This window comes from Kogia breviceps, chromosome 14 (genome assembly GCF_026419965.1).
Source record: "Kogia breviceps isolate mKogBre1 chromosome 14, mKogBre1 haplotype 1, whole genome shotgun sequence".
Lineage (NCBI taxonomy): Eukaryota > Metazoa > Chordata > Mammalia > Artiodactyla > Physeteridae > Kogia > Kogia breviceps.
This window is the reverse complement of record NC_081323.1, coordinates 65,571,134-65,593,334: the sequence shown is the minus strand read 5'-3', so window position 1 is coordinate 65,593,334 and position 22,201 is coordinate 65,571,134. Positions and strand designations below refer to the sequence as shown.

General features: G+C 42.7%; 2 protein-coding genes and 1 non-coding gene across 16 annotated transcripts in view; 1 reads left to right on the top strand and 2 right to left on the bottom strand.

Annotated features, from left to right (window-relative positions):
* NDE1 (nudE neurodevelopment protein 1) overlaps window positions 1–3,377 on the bottom strand; it is a 29,569-nt gene extending 26,192 nt beyond the window's left edge. For 2 of the 6 annotated variants that reach the window (XM_059038304.2, XM_059038309.2), the window contains exons 1-2: window positions 3,290–3,377; window positions 2,482–2,643 (exon numbers count right to left, since the gene is read on the bottom strand). The gene's annotated coding sequence lies outside the window, so the exon portion shown is untranslated. Of the gene's footprint in view, window positions 1–2,481; window positions 2,644–3,119 lie in introns of all 6 variants that reach the window. The other 4 variants (XM_067013501.1, XM_067013503.1, XM_067013502.1 and 1 more) reach the window with 3 other exon arrangements.
* Window positions 3,378–7,160: 3,783 nt separating this feature from the next.
* The window catches only part of MARF1 (meiosis regulator and mRNA stability factor 1), a 40,890-nt gene continuing 25,849 nt past the window's right edge, over window positions 7,161–22,201 (top strand). For 5 of the 9 annotated variants that reach the window (XM_067013457.1, XM_059038290.2, XM_059038287.2 and 2 more), the window contains exons 1-10: window positions 7,161–7,315; window positions 11,207–11,408; window positions 13,554–14,237; window positions 14,993–15,167; window positions 16,250–16,476; window positions 17,550–17,667; window positions 18,227–18,399; window positions 19,899–20,324; window positions 20,515–20,672; window positions 20,761–20,919. In XM_067013457.1, coding sequence (XP_066869558.1) covers window positions 11,265–11,408; window positions 13,554–14,237; window positions 14,993–15,167; window positions 16,250–16,476; window positions 17,550–17,667; window positions 18,227–18,399; window positions 19,899–20,324; window positions 20,515–20,672; window positions 20,761–20,919 — 2,264 coding nt within the window. In that variant the 5' untranslated portion in view covers window positions 7,161–7,315; window positions 11,207–11,264. The remainder of the gene's footprint in view (window positions 7,316–11,206; window positions 11,409–13,553; window positions 14,238–14,992; window positions 15,168–16,249; window positions 16,477–17,549; window positions 17,668–18,226; window positions 18,400–19,898; window positions 20,325–20,514; window positions 20,673–20,760; window positions 20,920–22,201) is intronic. The other 4 variants (XM_067013459.1, XM_059038293.2, XM_067013460.1 and 1 more) reach the window with 3 other exon arrangements.
* LOC131741888 (small nucleolar RNA SNORA25) lies at window positions 10,990–11,116 on the bottom strand. The gene has a single exon (XR_009331244.1). It is a non-coding gene; the product is annotated as a small nucleolar RNA SNORA25 (small nucleolar RNA).

Below are 22,201 nucleotides of genomic sequence, written 5' to 3'. Positions count from 1 at the left end.
CATCCTTCAATCTTACCACAGATGAGTTTTAGAAAAGGGCTCTTTATCACAGCCAGTGAGGCTTATAACTTAAGCCTCAGTAAAGAAATGAAATTGAGATGTTTTAGGAGGTGCTTCCAAATTACAGCCCCTGCATTTTAAAAACACCCCTAGGGAAGAGAAAGACTATGCTAGAGGCTAAGAGGAAAGAAGTAACAGCTGAACTTCACTTTTTTATGAAAGAGCATACTTAAAAACCTGACTTTTTTTTTTTTTGGCCATTTATAAATGTCTCAGAAAGTTCCAATGTGCATTACTCCCTGCCACAGATAGCAGGTAAGACAACTGGCAAAGGTTCCCCTTTTCCAGCATTATTTGCTGAATTTTATCATCACCTTCTATTTGTGGTGTGTTAGGCATTTAATACATTTCCAAACAACTTGACCCTCTTTAAGCTATTTAACTGTAAGGGGTAGGCAAGGCAATCACTTGGTTTCTTAGGAAGCTGGAGCAGAAACATTGTATGCCTTGGCCATCTGCATAGGTGCAACAGAGTGGCAAACCAGACCCAAGTGCAAGGGAGTCTTTGAATTCAAATTCCAGATCTCCCTGGGGTTGCCAATAGACTGGAGGTCAGTTTCACTCTTTGGTCCACGCAGTCTTTTGAAAGGCACTGTGTCAGGCAGGTGTTAATGCTTGGTCACAGCATACACAACTCTGTACCCACTATCTTAAAAGTGGAAACTGCATGCATTTATTGCATCCGAGCCACAGGGATATGTCCTCCTAACTTGCGTTCTCACTACACCATCATGCCGTCATGTCCCAGTAGCTCTGTGGACAAACCTGATGGGTACCTCAAATGTATGTGCTACAGCATGCAAGAACTGGGATCAAGTGGTCCAATAAGTACTTATTTTCTGTTTTGGATAACTTAGATCTATTACTCTTACAAAAGTATTTCAGCAAGTTTTGGGGGGGGCGGGTATTTTCCATGATTAAACTTAACAGGAAAGTCTGAAAACACACTTGAGACACCACCTTTGATTTCAAAACTCTAGAAAAAAACAAAGCCTTTCTCAGCTCTCCTCTGAGTGAAGAAAGCCAGCACAGCTGGTCAGGAGCAACACACACATATAAACCATCAGGAATTAATGGCCCTTCTCCACCCCAACCCCAATCCCTCCTAATCAAAACACATGTTAGAGCGGAAGGGAAACGGAGAAAAAGAAAGAAGCTTCCAGAAACTGGCAAATGCTCCCACGGCTTCTACGTTATGATGCAGGCTTTGCATTTTGCAGAAGTGACATTACTGGGGCAAAATCAGTCAAGAGTCAGCAGGTCTGACTTCTGTCTCGGTGCTTTCAAAGTCTGTGATGATCTACCTACCAAAATACCTCAGTAGGCATGCGAGGACATATGCTCAAGGGTGTAAACCATCATTGACTGAGGGGAAAACTGGAGGAACTTAACTGTTGACAGAGGACTGATCAGAAAATGGTGCAGTTAAGAAGTAAATGTACTGGTATGGAAGAAAGTTTATGATATGTTAAGAAAGTGCCATTTTTGTTTGCAAATGTATCTCCCTCTGCGTATACAAATAGAAAAGGGTCTGTAAGAATATACCAGTATGGAGGTAAGGCAGACACTGAGACTCGAACCTATACCTGACACTTCTCTAAGATATATATTGTTTTTTGCAGTAAGCACATATTGCTTTTGAAATTTTAAGAAGCTTAAACTTGGACGAAAAGAAAACAAATTATCCTGTCCAAGGATAATTTTTATTTTCTTGAAACAAGAGGCCAAGGAAGGAGCTTTTCCTACTGTGGCATTCCCCTCCTCCGTTCCTTTTCAAACTTTCCCAACACCTACTAAGTACTGGGCACTGCTGAGCGAGGCAGACACAAAGCACCTATGTCAGGACTAGGTGCAAACATAGTACCAGTTGCAGGCACAAACTTTCCATACGCAGGCACGCTCCTGTTAGGGAATTATCTTGTGAGGAAGAGGAGTGTAATCTCTCTGGGCTCACACATTCTAAAGCAAAAGAACACACTCTGGAAACAAAAATAACATCCTAACAGAAGAAGCCAAGTTAAGAAACTATTAACCAAATGGGATGAAATATACCAGAGGCCTCGGATACTTTAGGAGCATAGATCATCTGCATTTTTAAGTTTCAAAAATGGTTAAATACCAACGCTGGGGTCAGACAAGTGGCTCTGGAAGTCGCTGGGATCCAATTACTCTTCAAAGTACCTTACTCATGTCCTAAAATGCCATCCTATCCTAGAATACATGAACAAAACTCGCATAGAAAATGAGAAATTTCTGTCCGGCGCATGCTGCAAAGGTCGTTTCTTTAGAAAGGAAGTTAAAAGGGGGCCTAAAGGTAGAGAGGGGCACAACCTGATAAAACCCTGGACAAAGAAATCCGGGAAGGTCGAGCCCTCAGGAGACAGCGAACTTGAGATGACTGGAGAAGATAACGTAGCTTACCCAAAAAGCAGTATCAAGGTGATGGCGGGGTTTCCTATGACCTCAGAGAGGCAGGTAAGCCCAGCCACCGCATTCAAGCTGTAGAATAAGCGGTTTCATCCTTTATCCAATCCTTCCCCAAAGTGCTGTCTGGAGAAATCTGAACCGTCCTGCCACAGAGATCTGAGGAAAGCGGAGGGAGGAAGACCGTTCCAAACACGTTCCCAAAGGGAGAGAAGTGCCAAGGAGGAGGGAGGTTTTTGGAAAGAGGCCTGCACCGAGGGTGGAGGCGGGTGGGGACGTGGGCGGGAGGGGGGCTACGAGGAATGAGGGGCGGTGGGGGCAGCAGAAGGCGATGGCGAGGACTGAGGTGCAGAAAACTGAGCGAGAAGGGAGACCAGGGGAGTCGGGGTGGGATGGAACAGGAGGGCAGAGCCGCCGGGTTGCGGGGACCCGGGACGAGGAGAGAAGGACCGAGGAAGTCTAGGACGGAGGGGGAGGGCAGCGGGGTCGGAGTGAGGCAAGCGCAGAAAGAGAAAGAAAGCTGGCAAGGGTGAGGAACCAGGCGCGAGGGACACAAGGGTGTGAAGGCACAAAGTTAAGAAGGGAGGCTCCAGGGAAACGCGATTTTCGAGCCCAGCACCCGGGAAGCGACGCACAAGTGAGGGGCGCGCCAGGGCCCCTGCACGGAGGCGGCCCGGGGTCCCGAGAGCGTGGCGGGCGCCGGGGCGGGCAGAAGAGTTTCCCGGCGGCCGTGGCGGTGGCGGTGGCGGTGGCGCTGGCAGTCCCCGGGAAGCCACCACCCCAGGGTCCTCAGCCCCGCACTTACCGGCTCCGGCTGTGAGGAAACGCGGCGGCGGCGGCTGCGGCAGCGGCTGGGGGCGGTGCGTCCCGGGCCTCCAGCCCCCGCCCCCCCGCCTCCCCGTCCGCCCCCGCGCCCGCGCCCGCGGCCGGCGCCTCCCATTGGCTGGCGCACCACGGGACCGCGTCTGCCTCGGCCAATCAGCGCCGAACAGCGCCTTTTGGAAACTTTTTTCCCAGGGCCCGGGCGCGGCGCGGCCACGCGGCGGCACTGGGCGGGCTGGCGGGAGCGGCCCTGGGAGGCTCCCAATGTTGGGCAGGATTCTGGCCCGCCTTGGAGGCTGCAGGGTGCTCCCTGGACACCGGGGGGACGGGCTGGGATTTGCGGGCCACGCACTTCAAGAAAATATGACTCCCACCCCTTGACACCAGTTGCATTTTCCTGTTCTTGGCTTTTCCCCAAAGCAGATAGAAGGACAAAGATCTAGGTCCAATTTAGGATAAGCAATGCCCCAGATCCTCCCCACAATTTTACAACCAATTTAAAGTTTTCTTTTTTTTTAAAAGACCTTTTGATGTGGACCATTTTTAACATCTTTATTGAATTTGTTATAATATTGCTTCTATTTTATGTTCGGTTTTTTGGCTGGGAGGCATGTGGGAATCTTAGCTCCCCCACCAGGGATGGAACCCCAACCCAGAACCCACACGCCCCCCTGCATTGGAAGGCAAAGTCTTAACCACTGTACTGCCAGGGAAGTCCCACAATCAATATAACATTTTTGACATCATTATCTTCTTCAAAGGCAGCAAAACTCCTTTACAGGAGTTTGTTTTCAAGCCTGGCTTTGAATCCTTGCTCTGTCCCTTAGCAGCTGTGTGATCTCGGGCAAGTTATTCTAACTCTCTGTGACGTACTTTCCTCATCTATAAAATGAGGTTATGCAGAGACGAAATGAGTCAACTTGGCATTTGTAAAACGTTTAGGACAGTGCCTGAGCACATAGTTAAGTACAATCTATGTAGTGATCATGGTTTTTCAATTGGTTATCTAGGTCAGGCATAATGCTAACTTCTTGATGTTCACCAACGAATATTTATTGAGCACTCACTTATATCAAAATAAATGTCAGACAAGACACCTGTCCTCAAAGGGCTTATAGTACTAAGAAAGGACACTAAATCAGTAAACAGAAACAGTGAAATAATGTCAGATGTTAATAAGTGCTATGAATAAAGCAAGGTCATGTGATAGAAAGGGGCTGGGGAGGGGTCCCTGCAGATAGAATGTCAGGGAAAGCCACTCTACCAGGTGACAATGGAGTGGAGACCCAGATGATGAGAACCACAGGAAAGCACTTTTATAGTCCTCATTTTAAAGCTGAGAAAAGGGTGCAGGAAGTTAAATGCATTGCCCAAGGTTTCACAATTAATAAACAACAAATTAGACTTCAAAGCTGGGTCTGTTTGACTCCTACACTGGTGTTCTTCAGCACAATGCTACAGACAGAGATCTCAGCTGCTTTGAGGCCTCCAACCACAGTCATAGAATCCCTCCTGCATCCCTGCCATGGTTAAGAATGACCTTTAATTCTACTTCGACTCCTTGCTACTTCCTGAAAGAAGCTCAGAGACGCAAAAGGGAACTACCACTTACATCAACCGGGTTAAGGAAAGTATCAGTGTCTTTTAGGAAACTTCCATCCTGGCCCCAAATGCTAATAAATTATTTGCATCCCCTTGACACTTTCCAGAGCTTCACCATTCTGTGAGGTTTCTGGACAGAGAATAATCACCCCAGTTAAAAGATAAACTGAACCACAAGTTGATGAGCTATCAGTACTGACTACATGACATTAAGTCATTTAAACCAGTTGATTTTCAATTTCCTTCATTTTTCCATTAAAAATAAAAGGGAGAAGATATTGAAATGATTATCATTAAACTCCTCTTCGGGAATAGGTGTTTAGATAAATGGGTTTTTTATTGGATAAAACCTTAAAAAAATGAAAGGGAAATTTTGGTATACTTTAAAACTTCTTTCTCTCTATTCATTCTCCTTGTAGCTTTCAGATATTAATGAGCAGAAGGCTGGGTTTCTCTTGCTTAAATCATTCCATCATAATTTGTTATTTCAAAACACTAAACTTTTCATTAGCCTTCCATTTAGTATGACTGATAACGTTTTTATTTACTGCATTTACTTAGTGACACCAGGCACAGCTCTGGACTTGAAAGAATGCCAAGCAATGTCAAACAAAATGTGTCTGATCTTTATTTCATGGCTACAACCTTTTTTAAAAAGCAATTTTAAAATCCAATTATTTTGTTTCCTTTTAATATTTTTAGTTAGTACTGTGTTCAGAGATACTCAACTAGAATGAAAAGGAGAGAAAATAAATCTCTAAAGAGAAGCATATTTTTTGGTACTGTGAAAAAAACAAAACGCTAGAAACAGGGTTGTTTTTCATCTGTTCTAATTCCCACTTGGAGAATACTACCCACACACAGACACGGTGAAGATTTACTCAGCAGTAATAAATACCTAAGCATGCAGATGATGTGTGGACTTGTCATCTGCCTTCTGGAAATGGAATACAAGCACAAAGGGTTCTTCAGCTACGTGTTTCATCTTGCCCTCCACAATACCTGTCTACAAGGACGTCTACAGGGATGTATTAAGCTTCCCCTGAAATCTCCCCCACTTAATGTGGATTGCCTAATGAAGCTGCCTCACAGTACAGACTTCAGGGGGAAAAAAGTTCTCTTTTGGCAATTTTTACTTGCTGATCCTTATGCAAAGTTAACCTGTTTCTTAGCAAACTTCATAAATAATCTTTTATGTAGCATTCGGCTATTGCATCGTAAACTATGTCTAGATTTAAAATATATATGCTTTGTTTTTCCAATTTGCGACAGGAAATAGTGAGCAGCTGGTAGTTTCAGAAATGTCCGTTGTGCCTACTTAAAAACAATTTTTTAAAAATTTCAAATATAAGAATCTGAAGCAAAAACACCCAAAACAAAACCCCCCAAAAAACAAAAAACCCCAAACATGGCAAATCTTGCTACCAAAAACACAAGCTGTTATTGGCTTCACATGGCTTTTGCAACTATAAAGTCTCCTTTTTGCTCGCCTAAGCGGTCACTGGAAAAGTTGTATTCATTTGCAACGAGCTTTGGACCAGGACTTTAAAAAATCACGTTTTCTTATTGAAGTCACGAGGACCTCTTAATTGTTGGTGACAAAATCCAGCCTAGTCTTGGCACAGGCTTTCTTTTTACCAGCTGGATCACAACTTCGCGAGGCGCCCTGCCGGCCCGAAGGACCTCGCGGGCAGCCCGGTTGGCAGTTATTTTTTTCTCCACTCGCCGCTAGGTTGCACTAGATGAAGGATGCTGTAGCAAATATGCGTCATTTAATTTAAAAAAAAAAAAAAAAAAAAAAAAAAAAGTAGGGTCATCACGTGACAAGAGTAAGAGAGGATAAAAAAGCCAAAACGATCAGGTTTTTCATCAAAATTCCTTTTAAATCGCCTTCCCTCAAAAGCCCGAAAGAGCGGAAGGGTGACAAATCCCGGTTGGCAGGTTTTTTCCCCGGGTTCCACCTCACAAGCACCCTAATTCTCCGCTTTCAGGTTCCTTCCCACGCCACAACGGTAAGCCAGCGGCAAGGCTTTCTTAAACTGGGGGTTTTCGCCAAAAAAGCCGGGGTCGCCCCCCGGGAAGGTCCCTATTTAGGGGTTTATCGGGAGGGGACTGAGCCTGACGAGGCTGCAGGGCCGCGAGGCCCCGCCCCCCCCGGGGTTCCCAGCACGCCCCGCGCGGGGAGGACGCGGCGGCGAGGGAGGGGCGGAGGAAGGGGCGGAGGCAGGGAGGAGAGAAGGGCGTCGGTTTTGCGACAGGGGCGGTGCGGTGCGGAAGCGGAAGTGGAGGGTGCGCTTGGCGGCGGCGGCGGGAGCTGCGGAGTCGGGAATCAAAACAAAGGGCTTGGGGGGGGTGGGGGGAAGGCGGTGGGGCCGGAATGTGAGCGGAGGTGGAGCCGGCGGCCGAGGTGAGTTTGCTGGCAGCCCTGGGAACTAGTCCCCGACGCCCCCAGTGCTCTGGGGCCACCAGGCTGGAGAGGGGGAGAGCGTCCCCTCCTGCCTGTTGCCGGCGGGGGTGGGGGAGGTTGGCTGGTACGAGGGGAAGGAATGGGACCCACCGGGCAGGCCCCAGCTAAAGGTTCGACTTGTCTCCCTTTCGAGTCACTTTACGACTGTCATTGCAGCGCCTCTGCTGCCCTTTGGGGGTGTTTGGCTCCCTGCCCACACTTGTCTCCTTTTTCCCTTTGGGGCCCTCCTGGTGTGGAGAGCAACCCTTCTAGAGAAGGGTGTACAGTTGGAAGTTTAAGAGAGGAAAAGAACGGCTGGTGTTTTTGCAACCCCCCCGCCCCCAGCGTTTTGCACCCTCCTCGGTCTATTAGCACTTCCTAGGGTGTAGCCTCTGGCTTGACTGAGAGCGTTGAGTTGTCTTAGGACTTGAACCACTCCCAATAATTGTATTGCGACACTGTGATACACCTTTTAGAGTTTCCTTGGCACCTTTCCTAGAGCTCTCCAGTTACATCTTTTGCACTTTCTAACATCTCTGAGCATAAATATTCTGTTTTGCATGCAGGGAAACTGAAACCTAAATGGGCTTCTGAGGCATTTATTGGACTTTGCATTCATTCAGCAGTTGTTGGTGGGTACCAGACACTGTGCTAGGTGCAGGAGGTAAAATAATGAATAAGGAAACGTGATCCATATATACTACCATGGAGTTTATATTTAAGTGGAGGAGACAGATAATAAAAAAGCAAGCAACTAAGATAATTTTAGGAAGAAAAGTTATGAAAAACAACAGAAATACCCAGGAATAGGATGCGGTTATGTGGGGTGTTGAGGACTAGATTGGGTGTTGAGAGAAGGCCACTGGTAAATTTTCTACTTTGTCTCGTTTAATACAAACAACAGCCTATGAAGGTGCTACTATTATTATCAGGCCCATTTTACAAATGGGAGCTGAGGTTCAGAGAGGTTGCGCGTTGTCCAAAGCTGCACAGATAGGAAGCAGCAGAATTGGGGATTGATAGGAGGACAGTCTGATGTCACAGTCTGGGCTTTCAACCACTGTCTGAATTGCTCAAAGACTGAGAGATAATGGCAGAAGTGAGACTTCCACTCAAATCAAACAGAACTTTCTTTGACTACCTGAATTACTTCATGTCATTCATTCCCAGGAATATTTAGGAAAATTTCCAGGTGCAGACCACTAACAAGCTAATACGTTTGTACTTTCTGTTGCTTGTGTTTGAGCGATACCAAAGGTACTTTGGTGTGGTGGAAAGAGGTGGACAAGCTTGGTTCTTTTCCCTTTCTTATTGTGTGATCTTGGGCAAGTTACATAATTTCATTAAACTTCTGTTTCTCGTCTGTAAAAATGTGGCTAATTTCTCTCTTGTCTTATAGATTTACTGTGGAAAAAAAGATGACATAAATGGATCACATTGTCTGGTTGTTTCCTTCATTGTATCCCTTGTGCCAAGCACAGGCTTGCTACATAGTAGATACTAAGTAAATATTTGCTGAATGAGGAAATAATGTTAAACAAAAAAGCTTTGTAAACTATTTTACTTGACATCTTAGCTCACTTTCAGGATTGGCCTTGAAGGGGCTTGAGAGAGCATGTTGAAGTTGTGTATGTCGTGAACATCACAGATTCTTAGGCTCTAGAGAGAAGATAGGGTATATGAGGTCTGTAATTAATAGGAAGAACAAGTACCATAGTTTACTATTATTGTGGCAGTTAACTCCATCTCTGTCTCCAGATTAGCTCCATTTTTTTTAGGTAAATAGCTGTTTTATTAATTCCCTCATTCAACAAATATTTCCTTAGTATATACTATGTAGGAGCCCCGTGCTTGGCACAAGCCATGCAGCGGTGAAGACAAGCAGATGGTGGCGTCCTTTATCTGCTTTTTTTTCCCCCATAGTAATGCTTTGAGGTGGGCAGGGGAGAAATTAGGCACACTTGACAGAGGAAGAAACTGAAACTTAATAAGTTTTGTAGCTTCCACATAAGGGCCAAATAGTAAATATTTTTGGCTCTGTAGGTATATGACCTACAGTCTCTGTTGCAAATAATTAACTCTGCAATTGTAGTGCAAACATAGCCATAGGACTTCAATAAGCTTGGCTGTGTCTCAAATAAAACTAGTCATAGACACCGAAATCTGAATTTCATGTAGCTTTGTCACAAAATATTGTTTTGATTTCTCCCAAGAATTAAAAAATGTGAAACACATTCTTAGTTTGCAGGCCATTTAAATACAAGCAGCGGGCCGGTTTTGGCTATCATTTTAGGCAGTAGTTTGCCTACCCCTGCTTTTTGTGATTGGTTTTCCTATATCTTAGACATAGTGCTTATATAGTCATCTCTCCCCTCGACTATGTAGACGTTAAAACCTCTTGAAAAGAGAGTCTTATCAGGGACATAGCTAAAAGAAATTCTTCTCTGTATGCTCAGAAATTTCTGAAAGATAAATTAATAACCTTAAAATAGCCATTGTTGGTAAGTAGGAGGTGGTTGGGGCATGGTGGCAAGGGCTTGGAAATGAGGCTCCCTTGTCCTTACCACTGGCAGGCGGCCTCTGTGCCCAATGGCTACTACTGATTGGATCTGCTTTTTTTTTTTTTTTTTTTTTTTTGCGGTATTCGGGCCTCTCACTATTGTGGGCTCTCCCGTTGCGGAGCACAGGCTCCGGACGCTCAGGCTCACCAGCCATGGCTCACGGGCCTAGCTTATCCGTGGCATGTGGGATCTTCCCGGACCAGGGCACGAACCCGTGTCCCCTGCATCCGCAGGCGGACCCTCAACCACTGTGCCACCAGGGAAGCCCTGGATCTGCTTTTATCGTATCATTTAAGACTTGTAGAGTGTTGTTGCTCTGGAGTAGATAAGAGCACATCTGGACTTGAGATTTCTCTGTTAGATTTTTGGTGGTATAGCAGATTCCACTTTCATAATAAGTAAACTAAGAAGTTGGTTCGACTTGTTCTGTAGCCAAATCAAAGTCCACAGAAGTCACTTAATTTGGACCTTCAATACTCATATCAAAGATACAGTGGGATATAGATTGCTCTGAAATCAATTTCACGATCTTACATAATTGGGAATGAGGACATGTGGTTGTTCTTTTACTCAAATTATATGCTGTCTTCTGTTAACTTTTTGAATCTCCCAAGTAGAGTGTTTAGGGAGGGATAGTCGAGAAGAATTAAGAAATATTTTATAGAAAATGTCTACTGTGGGCTGAAGGAGCTTGGCTCCAGCCATGTGAAGAGGAGAGGTTTCTCTCCAGGTTATGCAGGTGTCCAAGATGTGGCTACTTCTCTCAAGTATGGCTAAAAGAAATAGGGCTCGTCCAGAGTTCATTTTTGTTTGAAGACCTGTGAAACGTAAGGAATGGAAGATGATAGACTTTAAAAAAAATCAGGTTGTTATAGTTAGGGTTCAAGAATAAATAGTCAACCAAGTTTACCAATTTTAGTAAGCTGTAATATGCTTTGATAGCCATTCTACTTGTGTTTCTTAAGATCTGACTTGTTGGGAGCCATTGCACCATAATTTTTTTTTTTAACTTGGAAGACATTTACATTTATTTTTACTTTCCCACATCACTAATCCTGGATATGAGTGGCTAAATCTTGTATCTCCATCAGGAAAACATAGCACCACTGAGTGGTTGTTACATCCTATGGAAAACTCAGTCTTTGGTCACACCATTAAGAGTTCCTGGATTTGGTCCCATCAGCCCTCTTTGCAATGACCTATACACCATAAATATAGTTGTAGTCTCAGATTTCAGTAGTAAAATTTGTACTTATGCAAATAAATAATATTGAAATCTCATTCTTAACAGGGTGGAAGAATGAAAGAAAAGAAAGATGAAAGAATGTTGAACCACTTTGTATGGCTGTATGATGGAAGGAAACGGAACTGAGAACTCCTGCAGTAGAACACTTGGATGGCTTCAACAAGATAATGATGCTAAGCCATGGCTTTGGAAATTCTCTAATTGCTTTTCTCGTCCTGAGCAAACGTTGCCACTTGGTCCCCAAACGGTAACTATGTGCAAGACTAAGGACATAGCAAATCCCTAATGCAAATAGATGGGAGATCCATTTGGTCTGGGGAAGTCTCTCTCCCTGGAGTCTGTGATAAGTTTTCTCTTGCATCCTGCTTATATTACTCCTTGTAGCACATTATTGTAATTCCTGACTCAATGAAGGCACAATTTTTTAACTCCTGTACTTCCACACTAAGCAACAATAGATGCTTTAAGTATGTGATGTTAAAATTTTGGAAAGATTTGTTTCTCATTAAAGTCACAGATTCCAAAGACAAAATCCACATTGTAGAGTAAAACCGGAGGAAAGTACAAAATAGATTTTATTTTACGGTAGTCTTCTGAGTTTTGTGTCTTAAAATCAAGGAAAGATTGATAGGATTTGTTGATAGTCTTTTTCTGTTCCAGATTTCTCTGGAATGTTTAAATATGTCTAGAACTTTTTCTTTTGTCTTTTCATAGTGATTTTGACGTTTTCTGATTTTATTTCCTTCATCATTATCACTGTTTGTTTTTTTTGCTATTGTACTCGGTATTTAAATGAGACTTTACTATGAATTTATATAAGGGTATTGATAATGACTTTTTAGAAAAATCTATTCCCTATCTTCTCCAGCTTTTCATTATATAGTTACCTTTGTTGCATGGCATCAGTAACTGGAGTTATTTCAGAAGTATTTTACCTCAGGGACAGTTTGCAGTGAGGGCTGGCAGCTGAAGCAGGGTCCTGGGGTGGCAGATCTAGCCCTAACAGAGTCACAGGACACGGAATTGCACTGTCACCTTTACAGGTCCAGAATCTCAATTCTGTCAGTGGTACCCAGAATTGAGTACGTTCAGGAAGACCAACTCGCAATAACCCTGCCCATAAGAGCCAGATCTATACATAAATCATAATGCCAGTGAGTTAATTTCCAGCCTGAATTGTAATTACCAAGAGGGCAGAACACACTGCTTGTTGGCTAGTGAGACCACTGCTATTACCTCCCTTTTAGGAAAAGTAACTGAAAGTCCAAATTTCTCCCGTATTAGTATACCCTCCCATAGTAGAAGGAGTGAAATCATAGCAGTCAGATGGACCTTTCTATGCTCTAAGGGATGAGCATGTCTCAACCACTATATCAGGGCATGCCCTTCATCTTAATAGTGCCTGCACTCAGCCAATAAAGGTTGTTGATTGGTTGGATCCCCTTTCAGTGGCCAGGTACTCTGCTGAGTGCTTTATGTTTGCTATTTCATTTTAGCCTTCTAACAAATGTAGTAGGTACATTCTGTTGTTCCCAGTTGAAGGATGGTAAAATTGAAGCATAAAGAGGTTAGGTTAAGTCACTTACCCAAGGTCATAAAACTATTTAGTATCACATTCAAACCCAGGTCTCTGACACCAATGCAATGTTATAACCTTTATAAACATACCAGCCTCACGTGTCTATGTTACAGGCATATGACAAACTATTTCTCTTTTATCTTTTTCCCAGATAGTTTTCTAATTACTCTGATTCTTTCCACTGGTTACAAAATAGTTGTTGGCTTTATGGCTTTAGGTCATGATACCCCAGGGTTTGCTAAATGTCATCAGCAGCATGTTTGAGACCTATTCATGGATGGGCCACTTGGGCAAATGGCTGATCTCATCCATAGTGCTTGATACTTTCTCCCCTGGAGGACCTTACTAAAACCACCTAGCTCTGACTGCACAAACTATTAAGTATTTTCCTCAAAGTGCTTTGCTTGTAAGCCGTCTTTAGTGAATACTGTTATGACTGTTGTTTTTCATACCACCTATTTTGTCTTCAGAAGACACTGAGAGGCAAGGGGAAGTGATCAAAGGGAAGACACTGAGACATGGATGGTTAATCAGGCTTGTTGAATATGTAAACAGACCCCCCCCCCAAGTCTCTTAAAATTCAGGAAGGACCCAGTCATATTTTAGTTGTCTGTTTCAGTGTTCACCTCCTGCTGAAGAATGCTCCTGGTTTTAGCTGTCATTCCGTTTTTGTGGTTGTGATTTTGTGTGGTTATGACGGAGTGATGTAGATAAGTTTGAACACTGTTTCCATTTTCTAATGCAATCAGATGTGAGTAACCCCAAGTCACTAGCCTCATAAAATTAATTTGTGTTCTGGTTTTCTTTTCTCAGAAAGATTACATGGAGAACAAGAAAGTTGCTGTGGAATTAAAGGATGTACCATCTCCCCTTCATGCTGGCTCTAAACTTTTTCCAGCGGTCCCACTTCCAGATATCCATTCTCTTCAGCAACCTAAAATACAGCTTTCAACTGTCCCCAAAGTAAGCTGCTGTGCCCATTGCCCTAATGACCCCTCCACTTCGCCAATGCGTTTTGGTGGTGGCGGTGGCGGAGGGACTGGTAGCTTGATTCCCCCAGGCGCACTGTTAGACTCGCAAAGCACCAGGACAGTCACGTGTCAGGTGGGGTCAGGGTTTGCTTTCCAGTCTGCATCTTCACTCCAGAGTGCCTCAGCTAGGAACAATTTGGCCAGCGTTGCAAGTGACTTTCCCAGCATGTGTCTAGAAAGTAATCTCTCTCCCTGCAAACACCTGCCCTGTTGTGGAAAGCTCCATTTCCAGTCATGTCATGGTAATGTGCACAAGCTGCATCAGTTTCCAGCTCTCCAGGGCTGCACCTCCTCCGCTGGCTATTTCCCCTGTTCTGATTTCACAAGTGGGGCTCCTGGGCACTTGGAAGAGCACATTTCACAGTCGGAGCTAACGCCTCACTTATGCACCAACTCTTTGCACCTAAATGTCGTACCTCCGGTTTGTTTAAAGGGCTCACTTTACTGCGAAGACTGCCTCAACAAGGTTTGTATCTTTTTATTTGTTATGTTGGGTGCAGCTAAGGTTTGAGGAATGACTTTTTAAAAATAATAATGGATATATCTTGAAAAAAATCTTTCTTGTGAGTGGGGTCAAAGACTCTTTCTTGATGTGGCTTTCTCCCCGTCAGCATAACTCCTTCTGGTCCTGAAAGAAAGCAAAGGGTAAAATGGGAGGAACCATTCAAAAAAGTACAGAGTAATTATTTAGTTTATGCCCTTAGAGTCTCCTGTAATAAATCTATTTCTTAACATGTGAACCTAGCTTGGCAAAGCCTCGTGTTCTGTTTTGTCTTTAAAGGCTAGAGCACAATTGTGATTTCTTATAGCTAACACTTAGCTGATACATGGACCCATTCTTGTGAAACTTCGTGTTGTCCCTTTGTAATAATTTGGGGAACTTGAAACGGCTTCAGTCACACCCAGTGTTCAAGTAAAGACGTTACTTCCTTTTATGTAAAGTGTGTCTGAGGGTCTCCACCGTAGCAGACGCATGGCGCAGAATGTAAAGGTCTGATCATGTGAATATCTTCCCTGATCATTTCAAGTCACTTTGGAAGTGAGTTTATGCATTGGTAGCTGATAGTTCTGGGAAAGGTGATTTGGAAATACATTTTATCAGAGATTAGCAGGTAGAAAGGAGAAACACTTAGAATGTGTTTTCAGTTGTTATATGTAACTCTAGGTTCTGAAATAATGTATCTGAAACCTCCTCCTCTTTTTAAAAAAATTTTAAAACAGCCGGCAAGAAATAGTATAATTGATGCTGCTAAAGTCTGGCCAAATATACCACCTCCAAATACTCAAACTGCACCTGTTACTATTCCTCTGTGTAATGGCTGTGGAACCAAAGGAACAGGGAAGGAGACCACGTTGTTATTGGCGACCAGTCTAGGCAAAGCTGCTTCGAAATTTGGTAAATGACAGTATGGTGTAAAATGTGCATATTAGTTTTCAATACCTGATACTAACACTGCATTTAATCGCCTTTAAAAAGATTCCTTGTGGTTCTAAAGCTGCTGTGAATGAGTCTCCATTTCCATCTCTTGGTAAAAATCTTTTTATCCTTATAGACCAATAGGTTAGTTGCCATTAATGTTGGGCTGACGCTATTTGAGACCAGAAGCTGTGTATAGAAAAACAAGGAGTATATTAGGAGAAATAAGTGCTGGAAGGGACTTGGTGTCATCTTAGGTTCATAATCACACTTGTTGGTTGTATGCTCCCTAGACGTACTTAGTATTTAGAAAGATTTAGCAACGGCTGGTGAAAAATGGTATTTGAAAACCTAAGATCATTTCCCCAAAAAGTAATTGATATATTTTATCTTTAAAAAACATTTTTAAAAAATTTGAATCAGATATTAATGCAGTGTTAAAAATCATTTAAAATCAAGGACAAGGGAATTCCCTGGCGGTCCAGTGGTTAGGACTCCGAGCTTCTACTGCAGTGGGCACAGGTTGGATCCCTGGATAGGGAACTAAGATCCAACGAGCCCCACGGTGCAACCAGAAACAAACAAACAAACAAATGTGCTTTAAAAATAAATAAAATCAAGGATGATAACAACTTCACTGTTCATCTCCTCTTCATTGTTCTCCCACACTGAGTCGGTAGACAAGTGTGGGTGGAGCATGAAGATCAGGTCTCAGAGCTGCAGCGTCCATTCACCTATGTGTTAGTGTTCAGAGGAGCATAACTGGTCGGTGTGAGAATGACTCATGCTTTGTGATGGATTTATTGTGGGCTTAAAGTGACTTGATCTTTAGATTTGTTCTCTCCTGAAAAATAGGAATAATCACTTAGAGAGATACTATGGCAACTTGGGGTTGTTTGTCTTATTAGACCAGCCATTGAGATTGGTATCCTTAAATTTAACATCAGTCAATAATTTCATTTTCCTGCCCCTAAGAATGAGAGGTAGCCACCTGTTATTTTTATTTGAATGTCTTACCTCTTTTTTACCATGTGTAATTGAAAATGTTAACATTTCTTAAGGGTCACCAGAAGTTACACTAGCCGGACAGGTGCTAGAAAACTTACCCCCCATTGGAGTTTTTTGGGATATTGAAAATTGCTCAGTCCCCTCTGGCCGCTCAGCTACTGCAGTTGTACAGAGAATTCGTGAGAAGTTTTTTAAAGGCCACAGAGAAGCAGAATTCATTTGTGTGTGTGACATCAGTAAAGAAAACAAAGAAGTTATTCAAGAGCTGAATAATTGCCAGGTAAAAAAGAAAAGAATTTTTATGTATTTTGGTAGAAGAAAAAGCACGTGTGATTTTTTTTTTTAAGAATTCTAATTGAAAAATTGTTTAATAATATGCATTTGTGCTAAGTTTGTAAATAAAGGAAAATAGCAAGAGATTATTTCTTAATTCGGTACTAGAAATCATTTAATCACGTCTGATCTTTCAGCAAGGCTGCTTATATGTGACTGCTGCTTTCCTAGTATAGTGGTTACATATGTATCATTTCCTTTGATTTTCATAACTGCTTTGTGAACAAGGCTCATAGGATTTATTATTTGGAATTTACAAATGAAAGGGCCGAAGAGGTGAAGCAACTTTTTTAAGATCACATGGCTGTAAGTGGATGAGCTTAGATTTAAATCCAGATTGTCTGACCCCAAAGTCTGTTCTCTTCAGCTGGAACCAGAATCAAGTTCTGTTGACTTTCAGACAAGTAATTCCATTGATATGCCATATTCCTGCCTAAAGTTATATAGTTCTATTCCTTGTAAAAACGGATAAATCCTATTTTGTGTTTATGTAGTTGAGGCACCTCTTAAACCTTTCCTTCCTTTGGAGACTTTAATGTGAGCCTGATAGTTTTAACAGGAATAAACACATTTTAGCTCCCTTAGGGGCAGATGCCTCTCCTCTTCCACCACCTGATGGTGGAAGACATAGATGATGAATAGAAATGACATCAAATACAGCCCCAAATCGTACCTTAATTATATATCATACCTCTGCCACCCACAAAATTGTTGGCAAAAGATACTAGAGAGAGCTACTTTACTTCACATTTCACTTTCTTTTCTTTATTTTCTGAAAGGGGGATGGATGAAGTGAAAAAGCAGAAGATGAGAGATGAAACTAGGGATAATAATGGATCCAGTTAATTCATCTGGAGAACTGAAGTTGAAATTATTGAGATTTGACTGTAATTTTTTTCCATTCCTAAGTGGCAGTAATAAAAGTTTCCTCAAGAACTGTCTATTAAGAGGCGGGTAGAATGTGTAGTGATTTTCTAACCTCAGCTCTTTCTCATTTGTCCTTATTATAAATTAATGCAGGTAACCGTTGCCCACATCAATGCTACTGCAAAGAACGCTGCTGATGACAAGCTCCGCCAGAGCCTCCGAAGGTTTGCAAATACTCACACTGCTCCTGCCACTGTGGTTCTTGTGTCAAGTAAGTGTAGAAACATCTGCTAATTTCATCTAAACTCACTGTGTGTGAATTATCATAGAAACCAAAATATGTTAAAGTAAAATGTGCCCCCAAAGACGCTGAAATACATAGGACATTTTTATGCTTATCTTTGAAAACTGTTTAGAAAAAAAATGGGTCTACATGGACTTCTGTATTTTTCTCCTTGGAACTTGATTAAGGATTCTTGCGGGGCCAAGTTTATTAAAGAAAATGTAATTTTTTTAATCCTGGGGGCCCCGTATTGCTAATTTAAAAAATCTAAGATGAAGTTGGGGCTCCTCAGAGTATTAACATTTGCTCCTTTTTACTACTGGAAGTAACGTGTCTTGGGGTTCAGTATAAGTATATGTAAAATTGTCTTACCATGTTAATTCTTCTGATATGAAATGCGTTCCTGTTCTAGAAAGGGATGGGGGTGGCAACTTAGAATACAATCCTGCCATTCCTTCCTTCTCAGTAGATGTCATTAGAGTTACCTCTCTCTGTCAGGTGTTGCTAATGTTTGGGGATGGGGGTTGGGCTGTACCTTGTCTTTCAGCTGATGTCAATTTCGCATTGGAACTTAGTGACCTGAGACACAGGCATGGTTTCCACATAATTTTGGTCCATAAAAACCAGGCCTCAGAAGCACTGCTGCATCATGCTAATGAGCTGATCAGATTTGAAGAATTCATTTCCGATCTGCCCCCCAGGTTACCAGTAAAAATGCCAGTAAGTGGGTTTGTGTTCTTTCTGCCATATTCTAGTTGAGATTACAGAGGCTCAAGACAGCCCTTCATAAGGGGTCTCCAAGCCCAGGTGAGGCTGTTCTTCGTAGTAGGCTGGCCAGATTTTGAAACAGGTCTAGAAACTTTCTTCTCTTACAGATATACACAGAATTGACATGTATGCATTTTGCTTTTAGTTTTTTCAAAATGTCATAGGGAACTGACTTTCAGATTTACCTTACTGACAACCACTTGCCAGTGTCTCCAAAGCTAGCAAAGTTTTGTGCCAGGGGGATGGAAGTAATGGAATGAGAGTTATTACTCTTTTTGCTTCCAGGTTTTAAGGGTAAAGAATATGATGATGGTTTGCACATACTGGTGTGGTTGGAGTCAAATAAGCAGAGTGATTGTACAGTTGTGGCACTTAATCCTGAAGCTCCAGCAGGCCTCTGAGCCTGTTTTCTCTGGTTGTGGTCCCTGGCATGCATGGGCACAATGAGGAGTAGTGGTCACTACACCTGTAGCCTGGTAAGCCACTTGACAGGAGAAAGTGCACGTGTTTCCAGCAGGCTGAGCATTTCTCATAGCCTTGTTTAGGATAAGAATGTTTATTGAAACACTGAGCTTGTGTTTAAGCTGTCTGGAGACTGTATGTGCAACTTTTAAACAATAATAACAGAGAGGAGCTATAGTGTGGATGGTCCAGAAGGGTGGGCAATCCCATTCATGAAATGCAGTTTTAACATATTTTAATAACTTTAGAGTTACAGAAGCACTTTAGGAATGATCTCACCCAGCCTCCTCATTTTAGAGAGGAGGAAGTCAGCATTTAGAAAAAGTAAGCAAGCCGCTGGAGATCCCACAGCGTGATGACAACAGAACCGAGACTGCCCCCCACCCCAGATTCAGGCACTTGCATTGCTGGTCCCACTGCATTCCCTGATACCCAGCGAGATCAGAGCCTGGCTGGAGATTAAACACATGCTAAGGATAATCCACAGTTGGGGATACCAGAGTCTGGCCCAAGGAGTAACATACACAGGCCCTACTTCAGGCTTTGGAGCTGCTCTGCTGATTCACTTTTGTTGTTCTTCATAATGTTTTTAGTCTTTTGGCTATAGCTACATTTCCTCTATTCCGCTTGTGTTTGGCACTCACTTTTTTAATCCGGAAGGCCTTTAAGTCAGTTGTAGTATTTTAGGTGAGAGATTGCCCACTGTAGAGATCCTTATTCCTTAATGATTAAAAAAAGACCAATTTTTCAGTACATTCAATCTTGCCACATATTTTTTTCTTATTCGCCAGAGTGATAATTTTAGTTACATTTCTCTTTTTCCATGTTTTTCGGTCTAAGTAAGTTTACCCTCTCCCGTGGAAATCTGTGTTATCTCCCCTCCAAGGTCACTAGCTAAAGTTTGGAGATCACTCATTGTTCTTCGTGTTTGTAATTGAATGTGTGCCCTCGAGTCAACCCACTGTAACACTTTTCCTCTGTATCAACAGTGCCACACTCTGCTCTATGTTTATAACCTACCAGCAAATAAAGATGGCAAGAGCATCAGCAACAGGCTCAGACGCCTGTCCGATAATTGTGGCGGGAAAGTGCTAAATATCACAGGCTGCAGCGCAATCCTCCGCTTCATAAACCGAGATAGTGCAGAGCGGGCTCTGAAGCGAATGGAAAATGAAGATGTCTTTGGTAATAGGATCATCGTGTCTTTTACTCCAAAAAGTGGAGAACTCTGTGAAACAAAGAGTTCAAATACAACTGCTGATAAAGCGAAGTCTCCCAAAAAACTTAAGAATCCAAAATTGTGCCTCATCAAAGATACAAGTGAACCATCTTCCAGTGCCAAAGCCGCACCTGGAAAAGGGTCGCAGGCAAATTCTGGATCTGCTACCAAAAATACCAATGTTAAAAGTTTACAGGTAATTGTAATACCTCTTGCTTTCTGAAGTTTATGGTAGGTTTGTTTTCTTGGTCTCTGCTTTATATGCTCGCTTTTGGTATGTCCTTTTCTACGTTTTCAAGGATACTCAAAGTCAAGTGTTTTCTGTACAAGGTCTGACACATCTTGGGGGCTTAACTGTTAAACTCCCTTGCCCTGTCTGTTTTAAGGAGCTATGCCGCATGGAGTCGAAGACTGGCACTCGAAGCAGTGAGCCCCAGCAAGGCCACCTGAGGCCGGTGGCACCTCCTCACAGAAATTCAAGTGCTGCAGCACCCACACCTAAAACGTCGGGGGTGGCAGAATCCGTTTACAAAACCAATCCGAAGTAGGTTCTGTTATTCTCCCTTGTAGCTGCATGTCATGATGTGAAGGAAAATAAGTGACCTCTTCCCTGCAATGTTTCCCTCCACTAGAAAAGAGAACCTCAGTGCCCGCAGTGTTACCAGTTCTCCTGTAGAGAAAAAAGATAAAGAGGAGACTCTGTTCCAAGTGAGTTACCCGTCTGCTTTTAGCAAGTTGATCGCATCCAGGCAAGTGGGTCCTCTGCTCATGCCTCAGTCTTGGTCTTCTCGGTGAGTGGTTCTTGATCCATGGAGTGGTTGTGTGCAATAGAAGAGGTTATGAAATAATGTTTGTTTAACAGAATTCAAGCAGTACACAAGTGCATATTTAAAAGAGAAATCTTTCACCCCTCCTCCGCCAGTCCCCATTTCCACTGGTACCGATAGCTAACATTTGGGGGCAGTGATTCTTGCTGTTTCTCCCTCCTCCACGTGGGAGTCTTGGTAAGCAGAGGTCAGAGAGAGAAGCCTGTCCTGGAGTCCTTGGGCAATGATGGAAGGCACATTATGTTCTTACCATGTCCTCATGGCTTCATCGTGCCGAGGAAGAGGCCCAAACAGACACGCATTGGTTATTCGTATTCGTGGGGTAATTATAGGAAGCTGTTTGAGGAATGAGGGTCTCTGTAAACCACCTTAACACCGATCTTATTTAAGCTTTCTAAACTCACTCCAAGTAATTCTGGAAGCTTGGAAAACAGAAGGAGCTCATGCATCCCATGAGCTCCTTCTAGCATTGTATTTGTTCTGCTGAGTTGGTGAAGACTCACTATAGAACATGACTTTGGACCTGTCAAATGACATGTACAAACTCACGTAAAAGAATTCCTTTCATGGAGAAGGGCCGCAATATATGAGCAAGAATATCTGGCTTGGGATTTCCCTGGTGGTCTGGTGGTTAAGATCCGTGCTTCCACTGCAGGGGGCGTAGGTTCAATCCCTGGTCAGGGAACTAAGATCCCACATGCTGTGTGGCACAGCCAAAAAAAAAAATCAAATTAAATGTCTTTATATTTTAAAAATATATTGGGAATTCCCTGGCGGTCCAGTGCTTAGGACTCCATGCTTTCATTGTTGAGGACCCGGGTCGGGGAACTAACATCTCATAAGCCACATGGCGCAGACAAAAAAAAAAAAAAAAAAAAAAAAAAAAATATATATATATATATATATATATATATATATATATATATATATATACACACACACACATACGTACTATAAAGAATATCTGGCTTTTTCAGAGCCAGGGGCAGGTAAATGATTTACATTGATATTGCAAGCTTATTTCCTAAGAATAAATGCACAAAGTGGAAAATTAATTCATTAGGCCTGCCTGTAATTTCTGCCGTTAGCTTTAAATAATCCAATAAAAGAATATTTGATATTGAGTAATTTATTTGCTGTTAATAAGGTAGTCAACAGGTCGTATTTTTGACAGTGAGTCTAAATCAGTGCGTATTTAAGATTTAAAAAATTTGAAAACCAAATTGTATTGCGGGAAGCTGTTTTT